This window comes from Orbicella faveolata, unplaced genomic scaffold (assembly GCF_042242905.1).
Source record: "Orbicella faveolata isolate gen_17 unplaced genomic scaffold, um_ofav_v1 contig_2, whole genome shotgun sequence".
Taxonomy (NCBI): domain Eukaryota; kingdom Metazoa; phylum Cnidaria; class Anthozoa; order Scleractinia; family Merulinidae; genus Orbicella; species Orbicella faveolata.
In genome coordinates, this window is record NW_028301547.1 from 28491696 (window position 1) to 28519407 (window position 27712).

At 38.9% G+C, this 27712-nt stretch overlaps 3 protein-coding genes across 3 annotated transcripts; all 3 read left to right on the forward strand.

The window, feature by feature from the left end:
- Positions 1-1935: 1935 nt before the first annotated feature.
- Positions 1936-7643, forward strand: LOC149112705 (tabkunin 1-like). The gene is made up of 3 exons (XM_089290645.1): positions 1936-2086; positions 5910-6119; positions 7477-7643. The coding sequence occupies exons 1-2, from the start codon at positions 1951-1953 to the stop codon at positions 6110-6112; spliced, it is 339 nt and encodes a 112-aa protein (XP_089146771.1). The 5' UTR covers positions 1936-1950; the 3' UTR covers positions 6113-6119; positions 7477-7643.
- Positions 7644-9288: 1645 nt separating this feature from the next.
- LOC149112706 (carboxypeptidase inhibitor SmCI-like) lies at positions 9289-14107 on the forward strand. The gene is made up of 4 exons (XM_089290644.1): positions 9289-9339; positions 12245-12326; positions 12887-13415; positions 14004-14107. The coding sequence occupies exons 2-3, from the start codon at positions 12275-12277 to the stop codon at positions 13405-13407; spliced, it is 573 nt and encodes a 190-aa protein (XP_089146770.1). The 5' UTR covers positions 9289-9339; positions 12245-12274; the 3' UTR covers positions 13408-13415; positions 14004-14107.
- Positions 14108-15440: 1333 nt separating this feature from the next.
- LOC110053994 (actinia tenebrosa protease inhibitors-like) lies at positions 15441-27607 on the forward strand. The gene is made up of 7 exons (XM_089289360.1): positions 15441-15589; positions 19402-19601; positions 20698-20823; positions 22738-22833; positions 25745-25826; positions 26388-26916; positions 27504-27607. The coding sequence occupies exons 1-6, from the start codon at positions 15454-15456 to the stop codon at positions 26906-26908; spliced, it is 1161 nt and encodes a 386-aa protein (XP_089145486.1). The 5' UTR covers positions 15441-15453; the 3' UTR covers positions 26909-26916; positions 27504-27607.
- The last annotated feature ends 105 nt before the right edge of the window (positions 27608-27712 follow it).

Consider the following 27712-nt stretch of genomic DNA (forward strand, 5'->3'; position numbering starts at 1 on the left):
GTAGTATTGATCTAACCAGAAATAAGATGTGTTTCAAGCCTTGCAAAATGATTGCAAAATCTGTTAAGGCGGAACTTCTGAAAGGAATTCGAAGTTTTGTTTTTCACCGAACTCGAATCTTAAGGTATTGAAGTTTTATTTTGACAAGTACTGTTACATAACTGTAAGTTTAAAGCTCGTTTTCTCAAAACGAGTTATTTTCGCCTTCGAGAAAAGATATCTTGAGAAGGATTTATTCAATTGAGTTAAAACTTTCAGGATTTGTTGTTCTTAGTACGTTCTGTGGGATGAACATAGAACTTTTTCATGCAGTCCATTCTGTCGAAGTTATGTGTTGAAATGTATGCTAGATTTTCGGTATCAGATTTAACAGGTCGTCATTTCATGTGTTTTTAACTTTTCAAAAATCTCTATGCTTATCCCAGCAAGCTATTTGTCTTCTTTTATAAAATGTAAAAATTATTCCTTTTTGATCAGTTTTAGTACGAGTTATCTTTTCTCAAGTCCTGGCATTCCCCAGCAGGTGGCAGATTTAATCAGCCGGTGTCAGGTTACAATACAGTTATAGGGTACACAAATACTTTTCCCATAATTTTTGGTCTTTAAGCTTGTTAAAAATGTATACTTTGCCATGGTTTGGAGTTAAATCTTAGCCGCGAGAAAATGCTTAAAACATGGTGTTTTTAAGTCCCACCTTGAAACATGATCGAGGAGACAAATGTAAGGTGCTGGTCGTAAGGCCCATTCAGCTTTATGAATTCTACGTTTACAAATTCCTAAATTCCTGGATCGGCCAAGCTCCAAGATTGCGCAGTCAGCAAACAAATGACTGTGAACGAAAAAAAAAAGAGCGCCTCTCCAGTTTTCCATGCACAACATCAGAGCCTGAATATGCCGGAATTGCCTTCCTAGTGTTCCCAGCAGTCAAACATAGCAATCCGATATCACTTTCCGTTTCACCGTGTAATCGTTGCCTCGAAGTTAGAAAGAGTTTGAAGCGAGCAAGAAACCGTTACCGAAAAAGAATTGGTGTAAACCAAATTACGAGCTTGTAAACTAGAGTGATAACAGTTGTCAAATTGTTTATGTACCCTCTCTTCCGCAGACTCTAAGGGGTTTTTATGAGTAGTGAGAATCCGCTGAACGATTTTCGATTTCGCACCTGCACTCACCTTGCACAGTGGCTCTCTATAACGAACGCTTCGTTCGAACCTCTGCAGATTACAGAGGTCTATGTATACGCGGCGTTTTTGCAAAGCTTGACTTTTAAGTCACTTTCTAAACGGTGAGACATCGGGTCGAGGACAAAATTTACCCCAGCCCGGGAAGGGTGCGGGAAAGCTACGGCACGTTAAGCTTGCAACGGCGGAGAAGTCTTGATTGACGTATAAACTACCCATTAAAATCCTTCCACTGTGTTTTAACGATTTTAATCGCTAAAATATCGAGAAAAAAATTACCTAAAAGCTGTATTTATCGAGGAAATACAGTACCCACAAATCGAGCTACGAAAGCCAAACTTGGCACGAGGAAAAAAAAAAGTGAAATTAGATAATTGTTTAGTTTTGAATTTTACTAAGCCAGGATAGACCAAGTCTGGGGCGGATACAGAATTTTAGAAAAGGGGGTTCGAGATACAAACCGCCAAAGGAGGTCACCTTTAGCGGGGTCCGGGGCATCCGGTTCTCCCCCGGAAATTTTTAAAATTGTGGTCCTCACAAATGGGATTGCTGGTATATTTCTGAGGACAAGTCAGCGTGTTATACATGTCTCATTGTTTTAGATTTAGGGGGTTCGACCGCGACTTCCCAAACTCCCCTCCCCCTTATATCCCCCCTCAGCAAGTGGAGCTTTACTTTGTCATTGAAAAGTCTTTGTGAACAAAGCAATTCATGGTGTTTGTACCTCCTATCGCTGGTCTATTTGATTGTGGGACAACCCTATTGTCAAATGCGCTTACAACACCATAACGCTTCAGATTCTCCTCTAGATGCACTTGTAAAGCACCCTTTTCAAAGTTTCAGAATCAAAATACCAGGCGAAATGATGATAAAAATCATTCTGCTGTTGATAGCTCTTCTTAGTGGTAAGTACAAAATACAACTAAATCGATTTTTTTTTTTCATTACAATATCTGCACATTGTTAAACAGACAAGTGAAATGAATAAAGAAGATTTTGAACGTGGCAAGCGGCTCAGGGCCCGTCTACACTACGCCAGAGGAATTTGAAAACGGAGCTTTATTTTTCCAGTTAGGCCTTCCGTCCACACTAATCCGTCACGAAAACGGAGCTTTTCGTAAAAGCTCTTCAAACCGGAGGAATTGGAAAACGCCGTCTTTGCGTTTTAGTGTGAACAGAAAACATTTGAAAAGCGCCGAGGTTATCATAATCATCTAATTTCCAGTCGAGTTTTACTCAAACATAGGGACAAAATGACCGGTGAATGTTGCGTTTTTAAATTCCTCCGGCGTTGTGTGGACGGAAAACATTAATTCAATGCATTTTCAGAGTGAATCCTCCGTTGTCAGTGAATTCCTCCGGCGTTGTGTGAACGGGATTTCAAACTGACTTTGAATTTCATTCTTTATCCACATATTATTTTCTACGTCGCTTCTCGCAACCTCTCATCGTTATTTGAGACCTGTATGAGTAAGAGTTGCCATGAGTTGTTTCACGATACAAGCCGAATTTGTGTCTGTTATTACATCGAAAATAAAGGAACAAACAGAAATCAGTAACAAACAAAACAAAGGAATCGAAAATCCTTGCTTGACCACCATAGAGATAAATTATTAATTGTCGTGATTTTATCGCCGAAACTTTCCCTTTCCAATATTTTGCAAAATCGAATTGAGCGGACAAAGGCGTACGGAAAGAGCCAGTTGTTGTCCCGCCAGAGATTGTCCAGATGATTCATGAGATGCCGTCGTATAATTTCTAACTGGTATTGCCATCACCCGTTTGCCCAAAAATAGTCGGTTTAAGACGTAAAACAAGTCAGTTACCCTTGCTATATTGATTAAAATGTAGTTCTAAGAATTTGTCGTTGTGTATATACGCTAGAACACGAGGGATTTCCGACACGATCAAAATCTTCTTTATTCAGTCATTTCACCTGTCTGTCAAAAAATGCGAGAAATATCTATTATTGTCTTGTTTTATCCTTTCGACCTAGTCTTGCAGAGCTTCCTTCGAGCGTCAAAGGGCAAAACACCTGGGCCGGTTTGTTCGAAAGCAGTTTAACGTTAACCCAGGATTAAAAGTTAACCAAAGTATTAATTTTTCTTGTATAGAAATGTTTTTTACTGCTCGCGTTTTTGTGTAGTTTGAGCCTAGTCAAGTTCAAAACTGAAGGACAAACATTATAATTATACCTCACCGAAAAGTTACAAAACTGAAATCAAAATTCTTGTTAATGCTGGGTTAGCTTAATCGAGCTTTGAACAACCGGGCCCTGCATGACTACCTTAATCACTTTGCGCCCGCCTAGATACCCTGTTTTATTCCGGCGTAATTACTCGGGCTTCCGTAGGAAAGCCCGAGTCATAAAATGCAAGCGTTTTGGTCGCTAAAAGGGGGGTCATGGTCCCAGGTGCCATGCGTAGACCGTGGAAACTGGGGACGAGAAACGCAATAATGCTCGCTATACGTGACAGAATGCGGTGTTTTGCGAAGGAAGTTTTGGTGAGAATCGCGCCTTATACGTTCATCTTGTATACAAAGATGTCGATCGTTTTCGGGAAGGGTCGATCCCCGAATTCTACTGCTTGAAAGCCAGCCAGGTAAGCAAAGTTCATGTTTGAAACGTTCACGTGAGATAACAACTGAGCCGATCGCGGTATGAGTTCAAACTACTAAGACACCGACAAAAAATAGGCAGTCAAGGACTGTATGTGTCTACTGCTGCTATTATTTAGAACATTGCATTAAAACTAATCGTATTGCAATAAGACGAGCTAAATACGAAAACGTTTTTGGACTCGTAGCTCATCAAAAATATGCGACTTGTTTCTTGCACCGCGCAAAATATGTCGGCCTTCAAAGTTGTAAAGATAGGACTTTCGTTAACTTGAATTAAATATCTTACGTCCAAGTTGGTTGGCTTTCTAGTAGGGTACAGGAAAAAAAAAATAAAGTGTGATTTTGGAGGCAAATTGTGCGGGAAAATTACACCTTTGATTGTGCGGGGAATTGGGCAGGATTATTGACGAACCAATGTTCTTGCCAAGTCTCAAGGAAAATCTGCATTGACGATAGTTTAGCCAGTTATCTCACTAGTAGTTCAAACATATTCAGCAGTCTTAGCAATCGCCAATTCTTTTAGAAAACTGTGTCTGACTGCTAAAGAAAATCATGTTGCGTGACATGAACTAGACGCGTATGAAACCAAAATAAATAGCAAACCAGAATGCCGCATATTCCCTTATAAATGAGTTCCTTTCTAAAAATGCTCCTGCCTTGATTCAATAAAAATATGTAGCTTGAATACCTCTTCGCATACTTCATGCGTTAAGGGTCGCAAATTCTCGGAAGTTATCCGCAAAAAAACACAACTTGAAAGTTTATGCAAATTAGGTGCAATGTTTTGCGCCTTGTCTCAGGACTGTTGTTTTCGCGAAGGAGTTAATCTATTCGCTCTCCAAAGGAGATAAGACTCTTGAAAAGGGTTTAAGATCACAGCAACACAGCAAAGATGTTCAGCTGCACAATTCACTTGGATCGCCACAACCAATAAAAGAACTTCGCACAATTTCTGTTAGTATGTACAATGTAATCGCCGTAAATTGTAAAAAGACCTGGAAAATTCTTTGCAAACAAGTTCTCCATAAATGCGTAGACAGCTGTGCTTGATTCTTGAACCAAAATGGGTTAAACTCACAACTTGCGATTGAATTAGGAAGATACCCAACGAAGCAACTTGAATGGTAAATATCTAAACGGAACTCTTGGGCTAAAATATCCTGCTTCTTTAATTTATTTTTATTGTGCTCAATACCTGTTTTCGTAAAGTATGATTTGATACTGCGGTACGAAGCCCGAGTGAACGCTCGTAGAGCGTCTAGTTCGATCATAATCCGGAAGATAAGGAGTAGAATTGTTCAAAATACGATACAAGTGCCACAATAAGCCTACATACTCCTTTTAGCATGGAAAATGAAATAAAAGCAAGACCCCTCTCGGATCTTGCCTTGTTCACCACACAATGGCCTTACAAATTCCCATTGGAAAACCACAGGCTACCCGGTTCTGTAAAAAGGTAAAACCTGTAGCAAAGCACGACATTCGACACTGACGGCCCAGTCTTCAGGAACCGTTGGATCTTCTTATTTAACTGGTGGCTCCCAAGTTAATTTTTTGCTTTACCTCAACAAGCATAATGAAATTTTTGTTTTCCTTTCTTCCGTTCTCATTTGTTTTCAATGACTGAGAGCCTGCTCATCTCCTGCCAACTTCAATTTTTTTTTTTACCTATCAACGTTAGTATGTCCGCCTAGTCTATTGCAGTTTGTGAAGACATGATTGATCATCGCAGTTATATACACAGCTCAAGCAGTACTAGTTGTGATACGAAAGCCTGAAAAATAAATTTTTGGCTTGAACGGGATTCGAACCCATGACCTGTGCGTTACTGGTGCAGTGCTCTACCAAATGAGTTATCAAGCCAACTGGGAGCTGATCATATTGTGAGTTCGAAATATACCCGTAGATGGTGAAGAAACAAGCGGATATATGAAAGATCATATATTTGAAATGGGTAGACAGATATGAAGATATGATTGAACATCGCAGCTTATTTTATACACACAATTTAAGTAGTTGTGAAATGAAAGCCTGATTTTTTTTTTATTGCAGCGTGTTCAGTAAAGAAAGAAATAACGGACATTGATGTGTCTCTCTTTGTTTCAGTTATGGCCCAAGCCTTCAAGCCAAAAGATCCATCAATTTGTGATTTGCCTAAAGTAGTAGGTCCTTGCAGAGGCGCGTTTCCGAGATTCTTCTATAACAAGGAGACTGGAGAGTGCGAGGATTTCCTTTATGGAGGATGTAGTGGCAATGAAAACAACTTTGAGTCCAAGGAAGAATGCGAGAGCCAATGCAAAAAAGCTTAGACTTAAGGTGATGTTAATAAATTATACATGCAAAGTTTTTAGATTTTGGTGATGTCTTCGTGAGACTCATGTAACTCCGCTAATTCCGCAAATGCTAGCCTGAACGTTTGGGCGCAGGTTTTCCAACGAACGAGCACAAAGAAGTCATAAAGGGTCATATAACGAAAAGTGGGGGAAAAGAAGGCAAAAAACACCCTCGAAAAAGCAATAAGTCGGACCTTTTCTTCTGTATCTTGATATCGTTAACTAGAAACTAACTCACTGATTGACGTACAATGGACTGAAGAAATAATGAACGAGCATACGAATGAATTACAAGTCTTAATTACAAGACCACACAGCGGGTGCTGGCAGCGAGATCAAATCGATCATTTTTACCACACTTTAAAGATTCCAAAAAAATTCGTATGGGCTTCCAAAACTAAATTTTAAGCTCAGCTTTCCAGTCGCCATCTTTCCGGTACTTCTGGCAAAAAATGTTTACGAGAAAATTAAACTAAAGTGATGAATAGAAAGCTTAGATCCAATGCTAGGATGTTTTCTTTGTGCTCGCACCTTGTCTCACTGAAGGTTTTTTAATCGTGTTTTGACATTATTTTTCTTCCCGCGGTGAACTTATGAATCTTATGAATCCCAAGGTAGGTCTTTCAACGAATATCCGGATATTTTGGGCGATATCTAGAGGTTTCCGAGATATTTAGTAAATAGTAATGTATTTAGAGAGTTTAGAGATATCTCTGTGAAAGTATGCATAGCTTTTTTTTTTTTTTTTTGGTTGGCCCTGTTTTTTGTTCAATTCTTGAGACGTTCTGGGCGAGAAACAACCCAGTTCAGCGATTTTCTACTTAAAAAATGTATTCCAATAATTTCATATCACTACAAGTACTAAAGCCGCAATTTCCCAAAATGGCGGACGCTGGTAACATCGTCTTCCTCTACTTCTTTTCTGCAAAAAAAAAAAAAAAAAAAAAATGCCCAAATAATTCAAAATCGGCTCATTTGTACAACAAAAAGAAAATACATATATTTAGAAGGTTTTCAGAGATTTTTAGACATTTTTTTCTAATATTTAGAATTCTTTTTTTTTGAGAATTTCTGTAAAGATTTTGAAGCGATTTCACGTGGTATTTATGGAAAGGCCTATACCAGGGCTTTAGAACGAAATCATAAGTTCATCTGGGATCTTATCCCGTCGGAGTTTCCAGCTACCGCTCCGGCGTGAGCTCGAGGGTGTTTAGACAGCTTAATAGCCTAGTTACCCGAAGTAAGTAACGTCCAGTTTTGAAGTTTAATACGATTTAAGATTCCACAGTTTTAACTAATTTTTAGGATAACTAAAATGAAAGTGAATTTTCTTTTTGCAGATACCAAGTTGTCAACGAGTACTGAAGCATCTCAAGTAGTAAAGGAAAAGAGAAAAACCATTAACTCTATTCCTGAAATCATGAGCCTTTACAATGATTGAGCTCATTTATCATTTATCATTGTCTTGAGAAAATAAGAAACACAATAAATGACTTCTGTGGGATTATTTTTCATGTCTTTGTGGCTGTTTGTGTGGAATTTGCCAGTCGCCGTCGTGCGTACGCGCCCACAAGCAATACCGCTAGCTATGATAACCATGAGAAAATCAACTCATGGGTTTCCTTTTCCCCTCCGAGCCGCTGGAGCTCCGCCATTAACCCATTGACTCCTGCGCCGGCCGTAACCGGCCATTACGAGCCTTGGCCTTTCTTCCAATTCTGACGTCATCACCTTTGACCAAAATTAGCATCATCTGTGCTCAACCTCTGCAGGGGGAAAAGATCTTTCCAATGATACCCAGATCAGAGTGATCGGCCCAAAGAAGTCTGAGATATGCACAAAAATGCTCAAAAAGTTGAGTGAAAAACTCAGAGCAAATTTCCTGCCACTACACGTGGTTACTCCATGGCAAAAATTGCCCGTCTCGATGATGTTTTCACAGGTGTTTTAAACTGGAAGCAAGCCCAGTAGAAGGTCAGTCAGTGCAGCAAAGAGAAAAGAAAAGGAGAAAAAGGAGAGCCAAAAAAAAAAAATAATAATAAAATCGAAAAGCCTAAAGACGTAGGTCACTTTCTCGTCCAAAAACGTCGAAATTTTGATTTCTGCGCATACCCGAGCAAAAATGTCGTAAAACGCGATGCTAAGGGAAAGAAAGGCATGCTGTCATGTTATAAAAGTCTTTTGGAGTAGATTGGACCTAATTTGGCCCATATCCAGCCTGAAAATTTCCAAAATGTCCAAAAAATGCGTTTTTTGCAAAAAGCTCCACGAGTAAATGGGTTAAAACATACCTTAGCTACATACAGGTTTTGAATCTACACTAAAAGCATTTGATAACATACCACCGCGAACTCATTGATTCTCGATTTTGTGCGGTCGTAGGAAAATAAAAACCGGCCAATCGTCCACCATTTGACTCTCCTTAAAAACGATAATTACGTTAACATTAGTTTAAACTTTGCAACTTTTTCAGCAAAGTTTTCTTATCTTAGGCCTTACCGTGGAACTCTCTCCCATCAGAACACCACACAATGTTAATTGTCCCGCTTTCACTATCTTGATATCTTGACAATGGTTCTTCATAGCTTAGTTGTTAGAGCACTTCAGCGCTAACGTAGAGGTCACTGCGAGTAATTTGCAATTGGTTAAGTTCCGCAATACAACAAAAAGCAAGGCGGGCATTAAGATTCCCAATAACCTCTATTTCTAGCTAGTCTCCATGACATACTAGATTGGGAATGCAGGTTCACTGCTTCAAGTCATTCTTTAGCTGCCAAGGAGGTCCGAATCGAAGTGGTAAGTTATTAAACCAATCATCCAAAATAATCACTCGATATTATTTCCCTCTCTTAGAGATAAATTATGAAACAGCACTGGCTGGCCTCGAGAACGTTTGAGGATCGATTTTATACACCTTAATGGTTCCTAAAGGAGCGAAACGAGCAGGAAAAAATGTTGCTCGTTTTTAATAAAAAATTCAAGGCAGCTCACTTCTGATAAAAAGGCCACAAAAAAGGATTAACTGTCATTTGCGAGGCATTGTAATAAAGCAGATGCCGAAACTGTGACCAATCCAATCACAGCGTCAAATTTATTGATTGACCCAGCTAAGAAAGATATATATTGTACAACATTTCGGCCACGTCAGAAGTTCTTTGGACACTTTACTGAAGACACATCATGTCAACATAGGGATTACAGAGGTATCAATATTTTTTCTTCTCACGAGAGGGTATAGAGGGTATGGAAAGTATATTGTTTTAAAGAGAAACATGACGTAAAAAGGTTTTCGCCAGGTCTTATTTTGATCTTTAAATTTTTTGATGAGTTTTCAGACATCAGTATGTGATAAAGTTTAAGCCAACACTTCGGCTTTTTGATAACATTTGTAACTTACCAACACGCACTCAAAATTCACACCAAGCCTCAATTGCGATAAATTTTCTCTAACCTCCGGCACCTTCGTGTTCTTTTCACGAGGGTATTCTTTTCATCTTTGCTGCCTGGGGAATTTTTCCACGCAAAAATTTCGATTTGCATTTTAAAAGAAAGGCTTGGTCGTGAAATTTGTTTCTCTGATGACACCATTCATAAGCACTATTGTTGGTCGGCTGGCTGATAAAAGAACGGAGTCCTGTAAATCAAGAATATCTGCAGGTAACGCCACTAAGAAATTGCATTTGTTCTTGTTTGTGGTCAAAATAACGCACCGTCTGAATTTTATTATACAAATTGAAATTATAATGTCTTGAGGGAGGTCTGAAGAAATTCAACAGTAGACCTTCCTGTTGGCTAAGCTAACAGTATGTCGACATACACTCAATTTTTGACATTTCCTGAGTTTCGACTGAAGGAAAAGGCAAAATGTTAAATGTGCCAATCATATCAAGGCGCAAAATTGGTCAAGTAACGACAATAAAACATGCAATACCTTTCGGGCAAGTTTAAATTGGCAGGAACTTGAAAATAAAATGAATAGAAGAGAAATTATACAATTATATACGAATGCGCGCGTCTCGAGCTCGCAGCTCGTTGTAGCATTTTTTTATTGCTCTCTCGGACCGACAATAATGGTTTAAACCGTGCAACTTACAAAAGCATGTAGTCTGGAACAAGACTCAGGATGAAGGGTAAGAAACTAAATCGCTCATAGAGGTCTTGTTCTCAAGGTAATCCCATTCAAATTATTTTTAGATATAGAAGTCAGTCCTCTGGTGGTCATAACTAGTAACGGAGCTCCGGCGGCCCGCGGCGAAGGGCGACGACGGCGGCCAAACTCCAGCTAATAAAATTAGGGAGCTTAAGAAGACGGCAACGGCACCGTGGCTAAAGAAAAGGTTTAATGAGGAGAACAATGGCTGCGCACGTGCGTTATAATTCTTGGTAAATTTCTTTGCCGTCCTCTGCAAAACAACAACGAGAAATGACCAAATTCTGCGTCGTCTGGAGAATGTCAACCACGACGGCTAATTTTTTAAATTTTTATTCGAATTTATTTTTTTGTCCTAGATTCAGTTTCGTGATATCTTTGACAGTGATAAACAAAGTAAACGACTTTAGGGTACCCGAAGATTCGAAGGTAAAATATAAAATCATTTTTTATTATATTTTTTGTATTATATTCTGCATCGGTGAACGAGTCTCCTCAAAGAGTAATTAAATGAATTTGCACTTTGATTAGATGATACGGCGCCTGCAGCAATATTTAAGCAGTTTCCTGGTTTCTTTTGTCACAAATTAACAATTCGAAGTGTATTAAAGCCCCTAACTCGGGAACGTTCTGGTCTCTCTTACGGACGCAATTAAGGCAAGAAATAAAAAAGCTGCTAAGGAGAAGGGATACGTTTCCTTTCCTTTATTTGAACCCTGACAAACGCACTATTGTAGTTTGAAAATTTTGAACCGACCTTTGGGTAATTCTAAAAGATACACATCCACCCACAGTAACGTTTCAGTTTTGCTCTAAAAAAGGAGAAGTGTCGCTAATTGAAAAATAACTGCCGTCAACGGTCACATGACATATAAAACTAAAACCGCGGGAAACATAGTATATAACGCTAACGATGCTAGAAGCATGCGTCTTACATGTTGGGTTCTACCATAAGGAGACCACTCAACATTTGTGTGTCATCGCGTATGCAATGTATCCTCCGCTTAATATATAAAAGACACGAACGCAACTAATCTGCGCATGCCTATAGAGCAAATTGGTTTTGTTCTATAGAGAATAGTGCCACAAGGAGAGCAAGGGGTTTTCTGAAACAAATATATAGCTTTGCGATGTTCATACTCAACCGGCGTAGGTCGAACATGTTTTACGTAGAGTAGACAAGTACCTTTCCCACCCCGCCCCCACCACTTCCTTGCCTCTAGACTAATTAATTAATTGAAATGAATTAATTAAACAAACATTAAAGTTTACACCTTAGGGCCTTCGTGCGTAGTTTAATAGTGCCTTAGTTCCATAGTGCCTTAGCGAGGGGCAGCCCCCAAAACCATGCCAATAGTGCTCTTAACACTAAAACCAATCAAACCACACAAAAAACTGGTTCACTTAGAAATATTTTCCGTGCACAAACTTTTGATCGAAAACTTATTGGATAGTCCACTCATAGTCGGTAAAGGGACCACCTATCAACTATGGTCCACTAAAAAAACATCATCTCCAGAAGGCTGATTATAGATTGAAAAATAACAGTTCAAAAGTATTTTTCTTGTTAAGGGGGAATGGAAGGTATGCAGGGATACAATAATGTAAGGAGAAATCTAGTGAATTTCAGTACACTTGGTGAAATGACCAACATCTTGACATTTTATGGCCATTTTTGTCTTCTATTGTTTATGGTCTGGACAATTGTTCGCATGCTTTTCTTACGGCTGAGCATGCGAAAATTGGCACATTTTGCTGGCCATCCATGGCATGCAAGAAATTATATTGAATATATTATCTTTTTCTAGAAAACCGCCATATTTTAAAAATAAATCAATTAAATGGTGAGCATTAAATATAATTTTATTGTATATTATAATTATTACTCTAAGCGAATTAAGATTTTAGATTAATTTATACAAGTATATTGCTATATAAGTCGAATTTACTTTGGTTAGGTTGGACTCGATAACAAAATTGTAGCAATAATGGCCAAGAGAGCAAGTCTTGTTGATGTTTTCATCATCATTATCATTAGCGGTAAGTAAAGTGTCCGTTTTGAGTTGGTCTGTCATTTTTTGAACTCTATCAGAGGTTAGGAAATAATCAAAACCAGGTGACTAAACACCAGGAATTGGTGGAGGGTTTCTACCTTGAAGTTTCCTAAATCGTTAACTTCACCGTGACCCGAGAAAGGTCTTCCCCACCACCTCGTCACTAATACACCGGTGCGATATATATTGAAAGGCACTTTTAAATACCTGGATGTCAGCTTTTAAGACCCAAAGGCGAGAGGCAACATTAAACTTTTGCGGTCCGTTTTAAGCCTTTTCTAAACTAAAAGGGGAAATGTTCAACACAATACAAAATGTGTTTGACATATTCTTCGGCAAACATCTTGTGTTGGCGCGAGACCGCTAAATTGAGTCAAGCAAAACGAGACTTTCTTTACTTGATAACGCAGTGAAGATCATTTCATTCATTTCTTTCATTTCATGTCTCCACCACAATTTTCTATCCTCATGTCCTTGATATATTCCTTGATGCAGTTTATTTCTTTTCTTAGAACCTAATATTTTACTTCCTTATATGCTACTTAGGTATTATGGTGGCGCAAGGAGAAAATATCTGTAACCTACCAAGCGAGACAGGTCTGTGTAGAGGATATTTTCCAAGCTATTATTTTGACAAAGTGGCCGGAAAATGCAAAAAATTCATCTATGGTGGATGCGATGGCAATGCCAACAACTTCGAAACTCTTGCCGCATGCCAGACGACTTGTCCAGAGAACTGCCAGCTTCCAAAGGTAACCGGTCAATGTAGGGCACACATCTTAAGCTACTATTTTGACAAAAAGGCTGGAGAATGCAAAAAATTCGTCTATGGTGGGTGCGGTGGCAATGCAAACAACTTCGAAACTCTTGCCGCATGCCAGGAGACTTGTCAGAACCCGCAGACGTGCCTGCTTCCAAAGATAATCGGTGAATGCCGGGCGAACTTTCCACGCTACTATTTTGACAAAGTGACTGGAAAATGCAAAAAATTCATCTATGGTGGATGCGGCGGCAATGCCAACAACTTTGAAACTAAGAGGGCATGCAATGAAAAATGTCTCAACTAGAAAGAAAGGTAAGGATCATTTATAAGATAGCATTTTTGAATTTATTTTATTTTATTATTTTTTTTTTTCAGTCCACAAAAATGTCGAGACAAGTAAACCACGCCGGCCTGATGAAAACTGATTCATGTAACTAAAGGCCGGCTCTCTGTCTCGGGCCAATAAGATTTTAGCATAACGTGTGGCACCAACTCCTCTTGGTCCTCCTTATTGATACTTTTATAAGAATTATTCGCTACTTATATGACTGCTCTATCGACTTGTTTTCGGTCTTTTTCGGCACTCTTCAGTTTTCGAATCCTACTAGTTTGGTTGGAGTTTGGACGAACCAAATTAATTACCCATAGCGAGCCGGGCCAAAGTAGCATGGTATGTCGTCAAAGCGTACTAAAAGTGAGCTAATAGGTAGAAAGTTCCCTCAGATCATAAAAGGTCAGCGACTCGATATCGCAGGATATCAGCACAGTAGACGGTTTCTGATTGGCTAATGGTGAATTTGTTATGGTTATTGCATTTCACTGAGTGGTTGTTATGTAGTAAGGTACAATATATGCCTTCAATTTTTTTTTTCCAGAAAGTTTTTTTTTCTCTTTCCACAGCATTAAACTGCGACGAGATTGCCTGGAAAGAAACCATTATCCGTTAAATGTTGTTATACTTGTAAGGGATATGTGGTTAATAAAAAGGCACAGGGAAAATGAAACTTGTTGTGAGATTTTAATTGAGTATCATCCGTAAGTACAGAAGTATTAAAAACGTAGCCCAGATCCCTCAAAGAAAATTTGACAAACTCCTGCAAGTTTATCTGAAAATAAAAACGTTAACGTAATAGCTATCTAAAACTTAAGTTAGCGTAGGCTTAGAGTGGTAGTTCCGTTAAGAGCGACGGTCAGGAAAAAAACCAGCAAAATTACGATTTTATGGGACGTGCTGAAAAATTGATTACTCTCCTTTTTTGCTCATATATAGCTGTTTAAGGGACACTGCCACCATTCTTAGCATGATGTTGGAAATGTAAATAATATATATCGACAGGAGCCATAATACGTTTCACCGAGTAATCGTTGCCTCGAAGTTAGAAAGAGTTTGAAGCGAGCAAGAAACCGTTACCGAAAAAGAATTGGTGTAAACCAAATTACGAGCTTGTAAACTAGAGTGATAACAGTTGTCAAATTGTTTATGTACCCTCTCTTCCGCAGACTCTAAGGGGTTTTTATGAGTAGTGAGAATCCGCTGAACGATTTTCGATTTCGCACCTGCACTGACCTTGCACAGTGGCTCTCTATAACGAACGCTTCGTTCGAACCTCTGCAGATTACAGAGGTCTATGTATACGCGACGTTTTTGCAAAGCTTGACTTTTAAGTCACTTTCTAAACGGTGAGACATCGGGTCGAGGACAAAATTTACCCCAGCTCGGAAAGGGTGCGGGAAAGCTACGGCACGTTAAGCTTGCAACGGCGGAGAAGTCTTGATTGACGTATAAACTACCCATTAAAATCCTTCCACTGTGTTTTGACGATTTTAATCGCTAAAATATCGAGAAAAAAATTACCTAAAAGATGTATTTATCGAGGAAATACAGTACCCACAAATCGAGCTACGAAAGCCAAACTTGGCACGAGGAAAAAAAAAAGTGAAATTAGATAATTGTTTAGTTTTGAATTTTACTAAGCCAGGATAGACCAAGTCTGGGGCGGATACAGAATTTTAGAAAAGGGGGTTCGAGATACAAACCGCCAAAGGAGGTCACCTTTAGCGGGGTCCGGGGCATCCGGTTCTCCCCGGAAATTTTTAAAATTGTGGTCCTCGGAAATGGGATTGCTGGTATATTTCTGAGGACAAGTCAGCGTGTTATACATGTCTCATTGTTTTAGATTTAGGGGTTCGACCGCGACTTCCCAAACTCCCCTCCCCCTTATATCCCCCCCCCCCCCTCAGCAAGTGGAGCTTTACTTTGTCATTGAAAAGTCTTTGTGAACAAAGCAATTCATGGTGTTTGTACCTCCCATCGCTGGTCTATTTGATTGTGGGACAACCCTATTGTCAAATGCGCTTACAGCACCATAACGCTTCAGATTCTCCTCTAGATGCACTTGTAAAGCACCCTTTTCAAAGTTTTAGAATCAAAATACCAGGCGAAATGATGATAAAAATCATTCTGCTGTTGATAGCTCTTCTTAGTGGTAAGTACAAAATACAACTAAATCGTTTTTTTTTTTTTTCATTACAATATCTGCACATTGTTAAACAGACAAGTGAAATGAATAAAGAAGATTTTGAACGTGGCAAGCGGCTCAGGGCCCGTCTACACTACGCTAGAGGAATTTGAAAACGGAGCTTTATTTTTCCAGTTAGGCCTTCCGTCCACACTAATCCGTCACGAAAACGGAGCTTTTCGTAAAAGCTCTTCAAACCGGAGGAATTGGAAAACGCCGTCTTTGCGTTTTAGTGTGAACAGAAAACATTTGAAAAGCGCCGAGGTTATCATAATCATCTAATTTCCAGTCGAGTTTTACTCAAACACAGAGACAAAATGACCGGTGAATGTTGCGTTTTTAAATTCCTCCGGCGTTGTGTGGACGGAAAACATTAATTCAATGCATTTTCAGAGTGAATCCTCCGTTGTCAGTGAATTCCTCCGGCGTTGTGTGAACGGGATTTCAAACTGACTTTGAATTTCATTCTTTATCCACATGTTATTTTCTACGTCGCTTCTCGCGACCTCTCATCGTTATTTGAGACCTGTATGAGTAAGAGTTGCCATGAGTTGTTTCACGATACAAGCCGAATTTGTGTCTGTTATTACATCGAAAATAAAGGAACAAACAGAAATCAGTAACAAACAAAACAAAGGAATCGAAAATCCTTGCTTGACCACCATAGAGATAAATTATTAATTGTCGTGATTTTATCGCCGAAACTTTCCCTTTCCAATATTTTGCAAAATCGAATTGAGCGGACAAAGGCGTACGGAAAGAGCCAGTTGTTGTCCCGCCAGAGATTGTCCAGATGATTCATGAGATGCCGTCGTATAATTTCTAACTGGTATTGCCATCACCCGTTTGCCCAAAAATAGTCGGTTTAAGACGTAAAACAAGTCAGTTACCCTTGCTATATTGATTAAAATGTAGTTCTAAGAATTTGTCGTTGTGTATATACGCTAGAACACGAGGGGTTTCCGACACGATCAAAATCTTCTTTATTCAGTCATTTCACCTGTCTGTCAAAAAATGCGAGAAATATCTATTATTGTCTTGTTTTATCCTTTCGACCTAGTCTTGCAGAGCTTCCTTCGAGCGTCAAAGGGCAAAACACCTGGGCCGGTTTGTTCGAAAGCAGTTTAACGTTAACCCAGGATTAAAAGTTAACCAAAGTATTAATTTTTCTTGTATAGAAATGTTTTTTACTGCTCGCGTTTTTGTGTAGTTTGAGCCTAGTCAAGTTCAAAACTGAAGGACAAACATTATAATTATACCTCACCGAAAAGTTACAAAACTGAAATCAAAATTCTTGTTAATGCTGGGTTAGCTTAATCGAGCTTTGAACAACCGGGCCCTGCATGACTACCTTAATCACTTTGCGCCCGCCTAGATACCCTGTTTTATTCCGGCGTAATTACTCGGGCTTCCGTAGGAAAGCCCGAGTCATAAAATGCAAGCGTTTTGGTCGCTAAAAGGGGGGTCATGGTCCCAGGTGCCATGCGTAGACCGTGGAAACTGGGGACGAGAAACGCAATAATGCTCGCTATACGTGACAGAATGCGGTGTTTTGCGAAGGAAGTTTTGGTGAGAATCGCGCCTTATACGTTCATCTTGTATACAAAGATGTCGATCGTTTTCGGGAAGGGTCGATCCCCGAATTCTACTGCTTGAAAGCCAGCCAGGTAAGCAAAGTTCATGTTTGAAACGTTCACGTGAGATAACAACTGAGCCGATCGCGGTATGAGTACACCGACAAAAAATAGGCAGTCAAGGACTGTATGTGTCTACTGCTGCTATTATTTAGAACATTGCATTAAAACTAATCGTATTGCAATAAGACGAGCTAAATACGAAAACGTTTTTGGACTCGTAGCTCATCAAAAATATGCGACTTGTTTCTTGCACCGCGCAAAATATGTCGACCTTCAAAGTTGTAAAGATAGGACTTTCGGTAACTTGAATTAAATATCTTACGTCCAAGTTGGTTGGCTTTCTAGTAGGGTACAGGAAAAAAAAATAAAGTGTGATTTTGGAGACAAATTGTGCGGGAAAATTACACCTTTGATTGTGCGGGGAATTGGGCAGGATTATTGACGAACCAATGTTCTTGCCAAGTCTCAAGGAAAATCTGCATTGACGATAGTTTAGCCAGTTATCTCACTAGTAGTTCAAACATATTCAGCAGTCTTAGCAATCGCCAATTCTTTTAGAAAACTGTGTCTGACTGCTAAAGAAAATCATGTTGCGTGACATGAACTAGACGCGTATGAAACCAAAATAAATAGCAAACCAGAATGCCGCATATTCCCTTATAAATGAGTTCCTTTCTAAAAATGCTCCTGCCTTGATTCAATAAAAATATGTAGCTTGAATACCTCTTCGCATACTTCATGCGTTAAGGGTCGCAAATTCTCGGAAGTTATCCGCAAAAAAACACAACTTGAAAGTTTATGCAAATTAGGTGCAATGTTTTGCGCCTTGTCTCAGGACTGTTGTTTTCGCGAAGGAGTTAATCTATTCGCTCTCCAAAGGAGATAAGACTCTTGAAAAGGGTTTAAGATCACAGCAACACAGCAAAGATGTTCAGCTGCACAATTCACTTGGATCGCCACAACCAATAAAAGAACTTCGCACAATTTCTGTTAGTATGTACAATGTAATCGCCGTAAATTGTAAAAAGACCTGGAAAATTCTTTGCAAACAAGTTCTCCATAAATGCGTAGACAGCTGTGCTTGATTCTTGAACCAAAATGGGTTAAACTCACAACTTGCGATTGAATTAGGAAGATACCCAACGAAGCAACTTGAATGGTAAATATCTAAACGGAACTCTTGGGCTAAAATATCCTGCTTCTTTAATTTATTTTTATTGTGCTCAATACCTGTTTTCGTAAGGTATGATTTGATACTGCGGTACGAAGCCCGAGTGAACGCTCGTAGAGCGTCTAGTTCGATCATAATCCGGAAGATAAGGAGTAGAATTGTTCAAAATACGATACAAGTGCCACAATAAGCCTACATACTCCTTTTAGCATGGAAAATGAAATAAAAGCAAGACCCCTCTCGGATCTTGCCTTGTTCACCACACAATGGCCTTACAAATTCCCATTGGAAAACCACAGGCTACCCGGTTCTGTAAAAAGGTAAAACCTGTAGCAAAGCACGACATTCGACACTGACGGCCCAGTCTTCAGGAACCGTTGGATCTTCTTATTTAACTGGTGGCTCCCAAGTTAATTTTTTGCTTTACCTCAACAAGCATAATGAAATTTTTGTTTTCCTTTCTTCCGTTCTCATCTGTTTTCAATGACTGAGAGCCTGCTCATCTCCTGGCAACTTCAATTTTTTTTTTTTTACCTATCAACGTTAGTATGTCCGCCTAGTCTATTGCAGTTTTTGAAGACATGATTGATCATCGCAGTTATATACACAGCTCAAGCAGTACTAGTTGTGATATGAAAGCCTGAAAAATAAATTTTTGGCTTGAACGGGATTCGAACCCATGACCTGTGCGTTACTGGTGCAGTGCTCTACCAAATGAGTTATCAAGCCAACTGGGAGCTGATCATATTGTGAGTTCGAAATATACCCGTAGATGGTGAAGAAACAAGCGGATATATGAAAGATCATATATTTGAAATAGGTAGACAGATATGAAGATATGATTGAACATCGCAGCTTATTTTATACACACAATTTAAGTAGTTGTGAAATGAAAGCCTGATTTTTTTTTATTGCAGCGTGTTCAGTAAAAAAAGAAATAACGGACATTGATGTGTCTCTCTTTGTTTCAGTTATGGCCCAAGCCTTCAAGCCAAAAGATCCATCAATTTGTGATTTGCCTAAAGTAGCAGGTCCTTGCAGAGGCGCGTTTCCGAGATTCTTCTATAACAAGGAGACTGGAGAGTGCGAGGATTTCCTTTATGGAGGATGCAGTGGCAATGAAAACAACTTTGAGTCCAAGGAAGAATGCGAGAGCCAATGCAAAAAAGCTTAGACTTAAGGTGATGCTAATAAATTATACATGCAAAGTTTTTAGATTTTGGTGATGTCTTCGTGAGACTCGTGTAACTCCGCTAATTCCGCAAATGCTAGCCTGAACGTTTGGGCGCAGGTTTTCCAACGAACGAGCACAAAGAAGTCATAAAGGGTCATATAACGAAAAGTGGGGGAAAAGAAGGCAAAAAACACCCTCGAAAAAGCAATAAGTCGGACCTTTTCTTCTGTATCTTGATATAGTTAACTAGAAACTAACTCACTGATTGACGTACAATGGACTGAAGAAATAATGAACGAGCATACGAATGAATTACAAGTCTTAATTACAAGACCACACAGCGGGTGCTGGCAGCGAGATCAAATCGATCATTTTTACCACACTTTAAAGATTCCAAAAAAATTCGTATGGGCTTCCAAAACTAAATTTTAAGCTTAGCTTTCCAGACGCCATCTTTCCGGTACTTCTGGCAAAAAATGTTTACGAGAAAATTAAACTAAAGTGATGAATAGAAAGCTTAGATCCAATGCTAGGATGTTTTCTTTGTGCTCGCACCTTGTCTCACTGAAGGTTTTTTAATCATGTTTTGACATTATTTTTCTTCCCGCGGTGAACTTATGAATCTTATGAATGCCAAGGTAGGTCTTTCAACGAATATCCGGATATTTTGGGTGATATCTAGAGGTTTCCGAGATATTTAGTAAATAGTAATGTATTTAGAGAGTTTAGAGATATCTCTGTGAAAGTATGCATAGCTTTTTTTTTTTTTTTGGTTGGCCCTGTTTTTTGTTCAATTCTTGAGACGTTCTGGGCGAGAAACAACCCAGTTCAGCGATTTTCTACTTAAAAAATGTATTCCAATAATTTCATATCACTACAAGTACTAAAGCCGCAATTTCCCAAAATGGCGGACGCTGGTAACATCGTCTTCCTCTACTTCTTTTACTTCTGCAAAAAAAAAAAAAAAAAAAAAATGCCCAAATAATTCAAAATCGGCTCATTTGTACAACAAAAAGAAAATACATATATTTAGAAGGTTTTCAGAGATTTTTAGACATTTTTTTCTAATATTTAGAATTCTTTCTTTTTTTAGAATTTCTGTAAAGATTTTGAAGCGATTTCACGTGGTATTTATGGAAAGGCCTATACCAGGGCTTTAGAACGAAATCATAAGTTCATCTGGGATCTTATTCCGTCGGAGTTTCAAGCTACCGCTCCGGTGTGAGCTCGAGGGTGTTTAGACAGCTTAATAGCCTAGTTACCCGAAGTAAGTAACGTCCAGTTTTGAAGTTTAATAAGATTTAAGATTCCACAGTTTTAACTAATTTTTAGGATAACTAAAATGAAAGTGAATTTTCTTTTTGCAGATACCAAGTTGTCAACGAGTACTGAAGCATCTCAAGTAGTAAAGGAAAAGAGAAAAACCATTAACTCTATGCCTGAAATCATGAGCCTTTACAATGATTGAGCTCATTTATCATTTATCATTGTCTTGAGAAAATAAGAAACACAATAAATGACTTCTGTGGGATTATTTTTCATGTCTTTGTGGCTGTTTGTGTGGAATTTGCCAGTCGCCGTCGTGCGTACGCGCCCACAAGCAATACCGCTAGCCATGATAACCATGAGAAAATCAACTCATGGGTTTCCTTTTCCCCTCCGAGCCGCTGGAGCTCCGCCATTAACCCATTGACTCCTGCGCCGGTCGTAACCGGCCATTACGAGCCTTGGCCTTTCTTCCAATTCTGACGTCATCACCTTTGACCAAAATTAGCATCATCTATGCTCAACCTCTGCAGGAGGAAAAGATCTTTCCAATGATACCCAGATCAGAGTGATCGGCCCAAAGAAGTCTGAGATATGCACAAAAATGCTCAAAAAGTTGAGTGAAAAACTCAGAGCAAATTTCCTGCCACTACACGTGGCTACTTCATGGCAAAAATTGCCCGTCTCGATGATGTTTTCACAGATGTTTTAAAGTGGAAGCAAGCCCAGCAGAAGGTCAGTCAGTGCAGCAAAGAGAAAAGAAAAGGAGAAAAAGGAGAGCCAAAAAAAAATAATAATAATAAAATCGAAAAGCCTAAAGACGTAGGTCACTTTCTCGTCCAAAAACGTCGAAATTTTGATTTCTGCGCATACCCGAGCAAAAATGTCGTAAAACGCGATGCTAAGGGAAAGAAAGGCATGCTGTCATGTTACAAATGTCTTTTTGAGTAGATTGGACCTAATTTGGCTCATATCCAGCCTGAAAATTTCCAAAATGTCCAAAAAATGCGTTTTTTGTAAAAGCTCCACGAGTAAATGGGTTAAAACATACCTTAGCTACATACAGGTTTTGAATCTACACTAAAAGCATTTGATAACATACCACCGCGAACTCACTGATTCTCGATTTTGTGCGGTCGTAGGAAAATAAAAACCGGCCAATCGTCCACCATTTGACTCTCCTTAAAAACGATAATTACGTTAACATTAGTTTAAACTTTGCAACTTTTTCAGCAAAGTTTTCTTATCTTAGGCCTTACCGTGGAACTCTCTCCCATCAGAACACCACACAATGTTAATTGTCCCGCTTTCACTATCTTGATATCTTGACAATGGTTCTTCATAGCTTAGTTGTTAGAGCACTTCAGCGCTAACGTAGAGGCCACTGCGAGTAATTTGCAATTGGTTAAGTTCCGCAATACAACAAAAAGCAAGGCGGGCATTAAGATTCCCAATAACCTCTATTTCTAGCTAGTCTCCATGACATACTAGATTGGGAATGCAGGTTCACTGCTTCAAGTCATTCTTTAGCTGCCAAGGAGGTCCGAATCGAAGTGGTAAGTTATTAAACCAATCATCCAAAATAATCACTCGATATTATTTCCCTCTCTTAGAGATAAATTATGAAACAGCACTGGCTGGCCTCGAGAACGTTTGGGGATCGATTTTATACACCTTAATGGTTCCTAAAGGAGCGAAACGAGCAGGAAAAAATGTTGCTCGTTTTTAATAAAAAATTCAAGGCAGCTCACTTCTGATAAAAAGGCCACAAAAAAGGATTAACTGTCATTTGCGAGGCATTGTAATAAAGCAGATGCCGAAACTGTGACCAATCCAATCACAGCGTCAAATTTATTGATTGACCCAGCTAAGAAAGATATATATTGTACAACATTTCGGCCACGTCAGAAGTTCTTTGGACACTTTACTGAAGACACATCATGTCAACATAGGGATTACAGAGGTATCAATATTTTTTCTTCTCACGAGAGGGTATAGAGGGTATGGAAAGTATATTGTTTTAAAGAGAAACATGACGTAAAAAGGTTTTCGCCAGGTCTTATTTTGATCTTTAAATTTTTTGATGAGTTTTCAGACATCAGTATGTGATAAAGTTTAAGCCAACACTTCGGCTTTTTGATAACATTTGTAACTTACCAACACGCACTCAAAATTCACACCAAGCCTCAATTGCGATAAATTTTCTCTAACCTCCGGCACCTTCGTGTTCTTTTCACGAGGGTATTCTTTTCATCTTTGCTGCCTGGGGAATTTTTCCACGCAAAAATTTCGATTTGCATTTTAAAAGAAAGGCTTGGTCGTGAAATTTGTTTCTCTGATGACACCATTCATAAGCACTATTGTTGGTCGGCTGGCTGATAAAAGAACGGAGTCCTGTAAATCAAGAATATCTGCAGGTAACGCCACTAAGAAATTGCATTTGTTCTTGTTTGTGGTCAAAATAACGCACCGTCTGAATTATATTATACAAATTGAAATTATAATGTCTTGAGGGAGGTCTGAAGAAATTCAACAGTAGACCTTCCTGTTGGCTGAGCTAACAGTATGTCGACATACACTCAATTTTTGGCATTTCCTGAGTTTCGACTGAAGGAAAAGGCAAAATGTTAAATGTGCCAATCATATCAAGGCGCAAAATTGGTCAAGTAACGAAAATAAAACATGCAATACCTTTCGGGCAAGTTTAAATTGGCAGGAACTTGAAAATAAAATGAATAGAAGAGAAATTATACAATTATATACGAATGCGCGCGTCTCGAGCTCGCAGCTCGTTGTAGCATTTTTTTATTGCTCTCTCGGACCGACAATAATGATTTAAACCGTGCAACTTACAAAAGCATGTAGTCTGGAACAAGACTCAGGATGAAGGGTAAGAAACTAAATCGCTCATAGAGGTCTTGTTCTCAAGGTAATCCCATTCAAATTATTTTTAGATATAGAAGTCAGTCCTCTGGTGGTCATAACTAGTAACGGAGCTCCGGCGGCTCGCGGCGAAGGGCGACGACGGCGCCAAACTCCAGCTAATAAAATTAGGGAGCTTAAGAAAACAGCGACGGCAACGGGCACCGTGGCTAAAGAAAAGGTTTAATGAGGAGAACAATGGCTGCGCACGTGCGTTATAATTCTTGGTAAATTTCTTTGCCGTCCTCTGCAAAACAACAACGAGAAATGACCAAATTCTGCGTCGTCTGGAGAATGTCAACCACGACGGCTAATTTTTTAAATTTTTATTCGAATTTATTTTTTTGTCCTAGATTCAGTTTCGTGATAGCTTTGACAGTGATAAACAAAGTAAACGACTTTAGGGTACCCGAAGATTCGAAGGTAAAATATAAAATCATTTTTTATTATATTTTTTGTATTATATTCTGCATCGGTGAACGAGTCTCCTCAAAGAGTAATTAAATGAATTTGCACGTTGATTAGATGATACGGCGCCTGCAGCAATATTTGAGCAGTTTCCTGGTTTCTTTTGTCACAAATTTACAATTCGAAGTGTATTAAAGCAACTAACTCGGGAACGTTCTGGTCTCTCTTACGGACGCAATTAAGGCAAGAAATAAAAAAGCTGCTAAGGAGAAGGGATACGTTTCCTTTCCTTTATTTGAACCCTGACAAACGTACTATTGTAGTTTGAAAATTTTGAACCGACCTTTGGGTAATTCTAAAAGATACACATCCACCCACAGTAACGTTTCAGTTTTGCTCTAAAAAAGGAGAAGTGTCGCTAATTGAAAAATAATTGCCGTCAACGGTCACATGACATATAAAACTAAAACCGCGGGAAACATAGTATATAACGCTAACGATGCTAGAAGCATGCGTCTTACATGTTGGGTTCTACCATAAGGAAACCACTCAACATTTGTGTGTCATCGCGTATGCAATGTATCCTCCGCTTAATATATAAAAGACACGAACGCAACTAATCTGCGCATGCCTATAGAGCAAATTGGTTTTGTTCTATAGAGAATAGTGCCACAAGGAGAGCAAGGGGTTTTCTGAAACAAATATATAGCTTTGCGATGTTCATACTCAACCGGCGTAGGTCGAACATGTTTTACGTAGAGTAGACAAGTACCTTTCCCACCCCGCCCCCACCACTTCCTTGCCTCTAGACTAATTAATTAATTGAAATGAATTAATTAAACAAACATTAAAGTTTACACCTTAGGGCCTTCGTGCGTAGTTTAATAGTGCCTTAGTTCCATAGTGCCTTAGCGAGGGGCAGCCCCCAAAACCATGCCAATAGTGCTCTTAACACTAAAACCAATCAAACCACACAAAAAACTGGTTCACTTAGAAATATTTTCCGTGCACAAACTTTTGATCGAAAGCTTATTGGATAGTCCACTCATAGTCGGTAAAGGGACCACCTATCAACTATGGTCCACTAAAAAAGCATCATCTCCAGAAGGCTGATTATAGATTGAAAAATAACAGTTCAAAAGTATTTTTCTTGTCAAGGGGGTATGGAAGGTATGAAGGGATACAATAATATAAGGAGAAATCTAGTGAATTTCAGTACACTTGGTGAAATGACCAACATCTTGACATTTTATGGCCATTTTTGTCTTCTATTGTTTATGGTCTGGACAATTGTTCGCATGCTTTTCTTACGGCTGAGCATGCGAAAATTGGCACATTTTGCTGGCCATCCATGGCATGCAAGAAATTATATTGAATATATTATCTTTTTCTAGAAAACCGCCATATTTTAAAAATAAATCAATTAAATGGTGAGCATTAAATATAATTTTATTGTATATTATAATTATTACTCTAAGCGAATTAAGATTTTAGATTAATTTATACAAGTATATTGCTATATAAGTCGACTTTACTTTGGTTAGGTTGGACTCGATAACAAAATTGTAGCAATAATGGCCAAGAGAGCAAGTCTTGTTGATGTTTTCATCATCATTATCATTAGCGGTAAGTAAAGTGTCCGTTTTGAGTTGGTCTGTCATTTTTTTGAACTCTATCAGGGGTTAGGAAATAATCAAAACCAGGTGACTAAACACCAGGAATTGGTGGAGGGTTTCTACCTCGAAGCTTCCTAAATCGTTAACTTCACCGTGACCCGAGAAAGGTCTTCCCCACCACCTCGTCACTAATACACCGGTGAGATATATATTGAAAGGCACTTTTAAATACCTGGATGTCAGCTTTTAAGACCCAAAGGCAAGAGGCAACATTAAACTTTTGCGCTCCGTTTTAAGCCTTTTGTAAACTAAAAGGGGAAATGTTCAACACAATACAAAATGTGTTTGACATATTCTTCGGCAAACATCTTGTGTTGGCGCGAGACCGCTAAATTGAGTCAAGCAAAACGAGACTTTCTTTACTTGATAACGCAGTGAAGATCATTTCATTCATTTCTTTCATTTTATGTCTCCACTACAATTTTCTATCCTCATGTCCTTGATATGTTCCTTGATGCAGTTTATTTCTTTTCTTAGAACCTAATATTTTACTTCCTTATATGCTACTTAGGTATTATGGTGGCGCAAGGAGAAAATATCTGCAACCTACCAAGCGAGACAGGTCTGTGTAGAGGATATTTTCCAAGCTATTATTTTGACAAAGTGGCCGGAAAATGCAAAAAATTCATCTATGGTGGATGCGATGGCAATGCCAACAACTTCGAAACTCTTGCCGCATGCCAGACGACTTGTCCAGAGAACTGCCAGCTTCCAAAGGTAACCGGTCAATGTAGGGCACACATCTTAAGCTACTATTTTGACAAAAAGACTGGAGAATGCAAAAAATTCGTCTATGGTGGGTGCGGTGGCAATGCAAACAACTTCGAAACTCTTGCCGCATGCCAGGAGACTTGTCAGAACCCGCAGACGTGCCTGCTTCCAAAGATAATCGGTGAATGCCAGGCGAACTTTCCACGCTACTATTTTGACAAAGTGACTGGAAAATGCAAAAAATTCATCTATGGTGGATGCGATGGCAATGCCAACAACTTTGAAACTAAGAGGGCATGCAATGAAAAATGTCTCAAGTAGAAAGAAAGGTAAGGATCATTTATAAGATAGCATTTTTGAATTTTTTTTTTTTTTTTTTTTTTTTTTTCAGTCCACAAAAATGTCGAGACAAGTAAACCACGCCGGCCTGATGAAAACTGATTCATGTAACTAAAGGCCGGCTCTCTGTCTCGGGCCAATAAGATTTTAGCATAACGTGTGGCACCAACTCCTCTTGGTCCTTCTTATTGATACTTTTATAAGAATTTTTCGCTACTTATATGACTGCTCTATCGACTTGTTTTCGGTCTTTTTCGGCACTCTTCAGTTTTCGAATCCTACTAGTTTGGTTGGAGTTTGGACGAACCAAATTAATTACCCATAGCGAGCTGGGCCAAAGCAGCATGGTATGCCGTCAAAGCGTACTAAAAGTGAGCTAATAGGTAGAAAGTTCCCTCAGATCATAAAAGGTCAGCGACTCGATATCGCAGGATATCAGCACAGTAGACGGTTTCTGATTGGCTAATGGTGAATTTGTTATGGTTATTGCATTTCACTGAGTGGTTGTTATGTAGTAAGGTATAATATATGCCTTCAATTTTTTTTTTCCAGAAAGTTTTTTTTTCTCTTTCCACAGCATTAAACTGCGACGAGATTGCCTGGAAAGAAACCATTATCCGTTAAATGTTGTTATACTTGTAAGGGATATGTGGTTAATAAAAAGGCACAGGGAAAATGAAACTTGTTGTGAGATTTTAATTGAGTATCATCCGTAAGTACAGAAGTATTAAAAACGTAGCCCAGATCCCTCAAAGAAAATTTGACAAACTCCTGCAAGTTTATCTG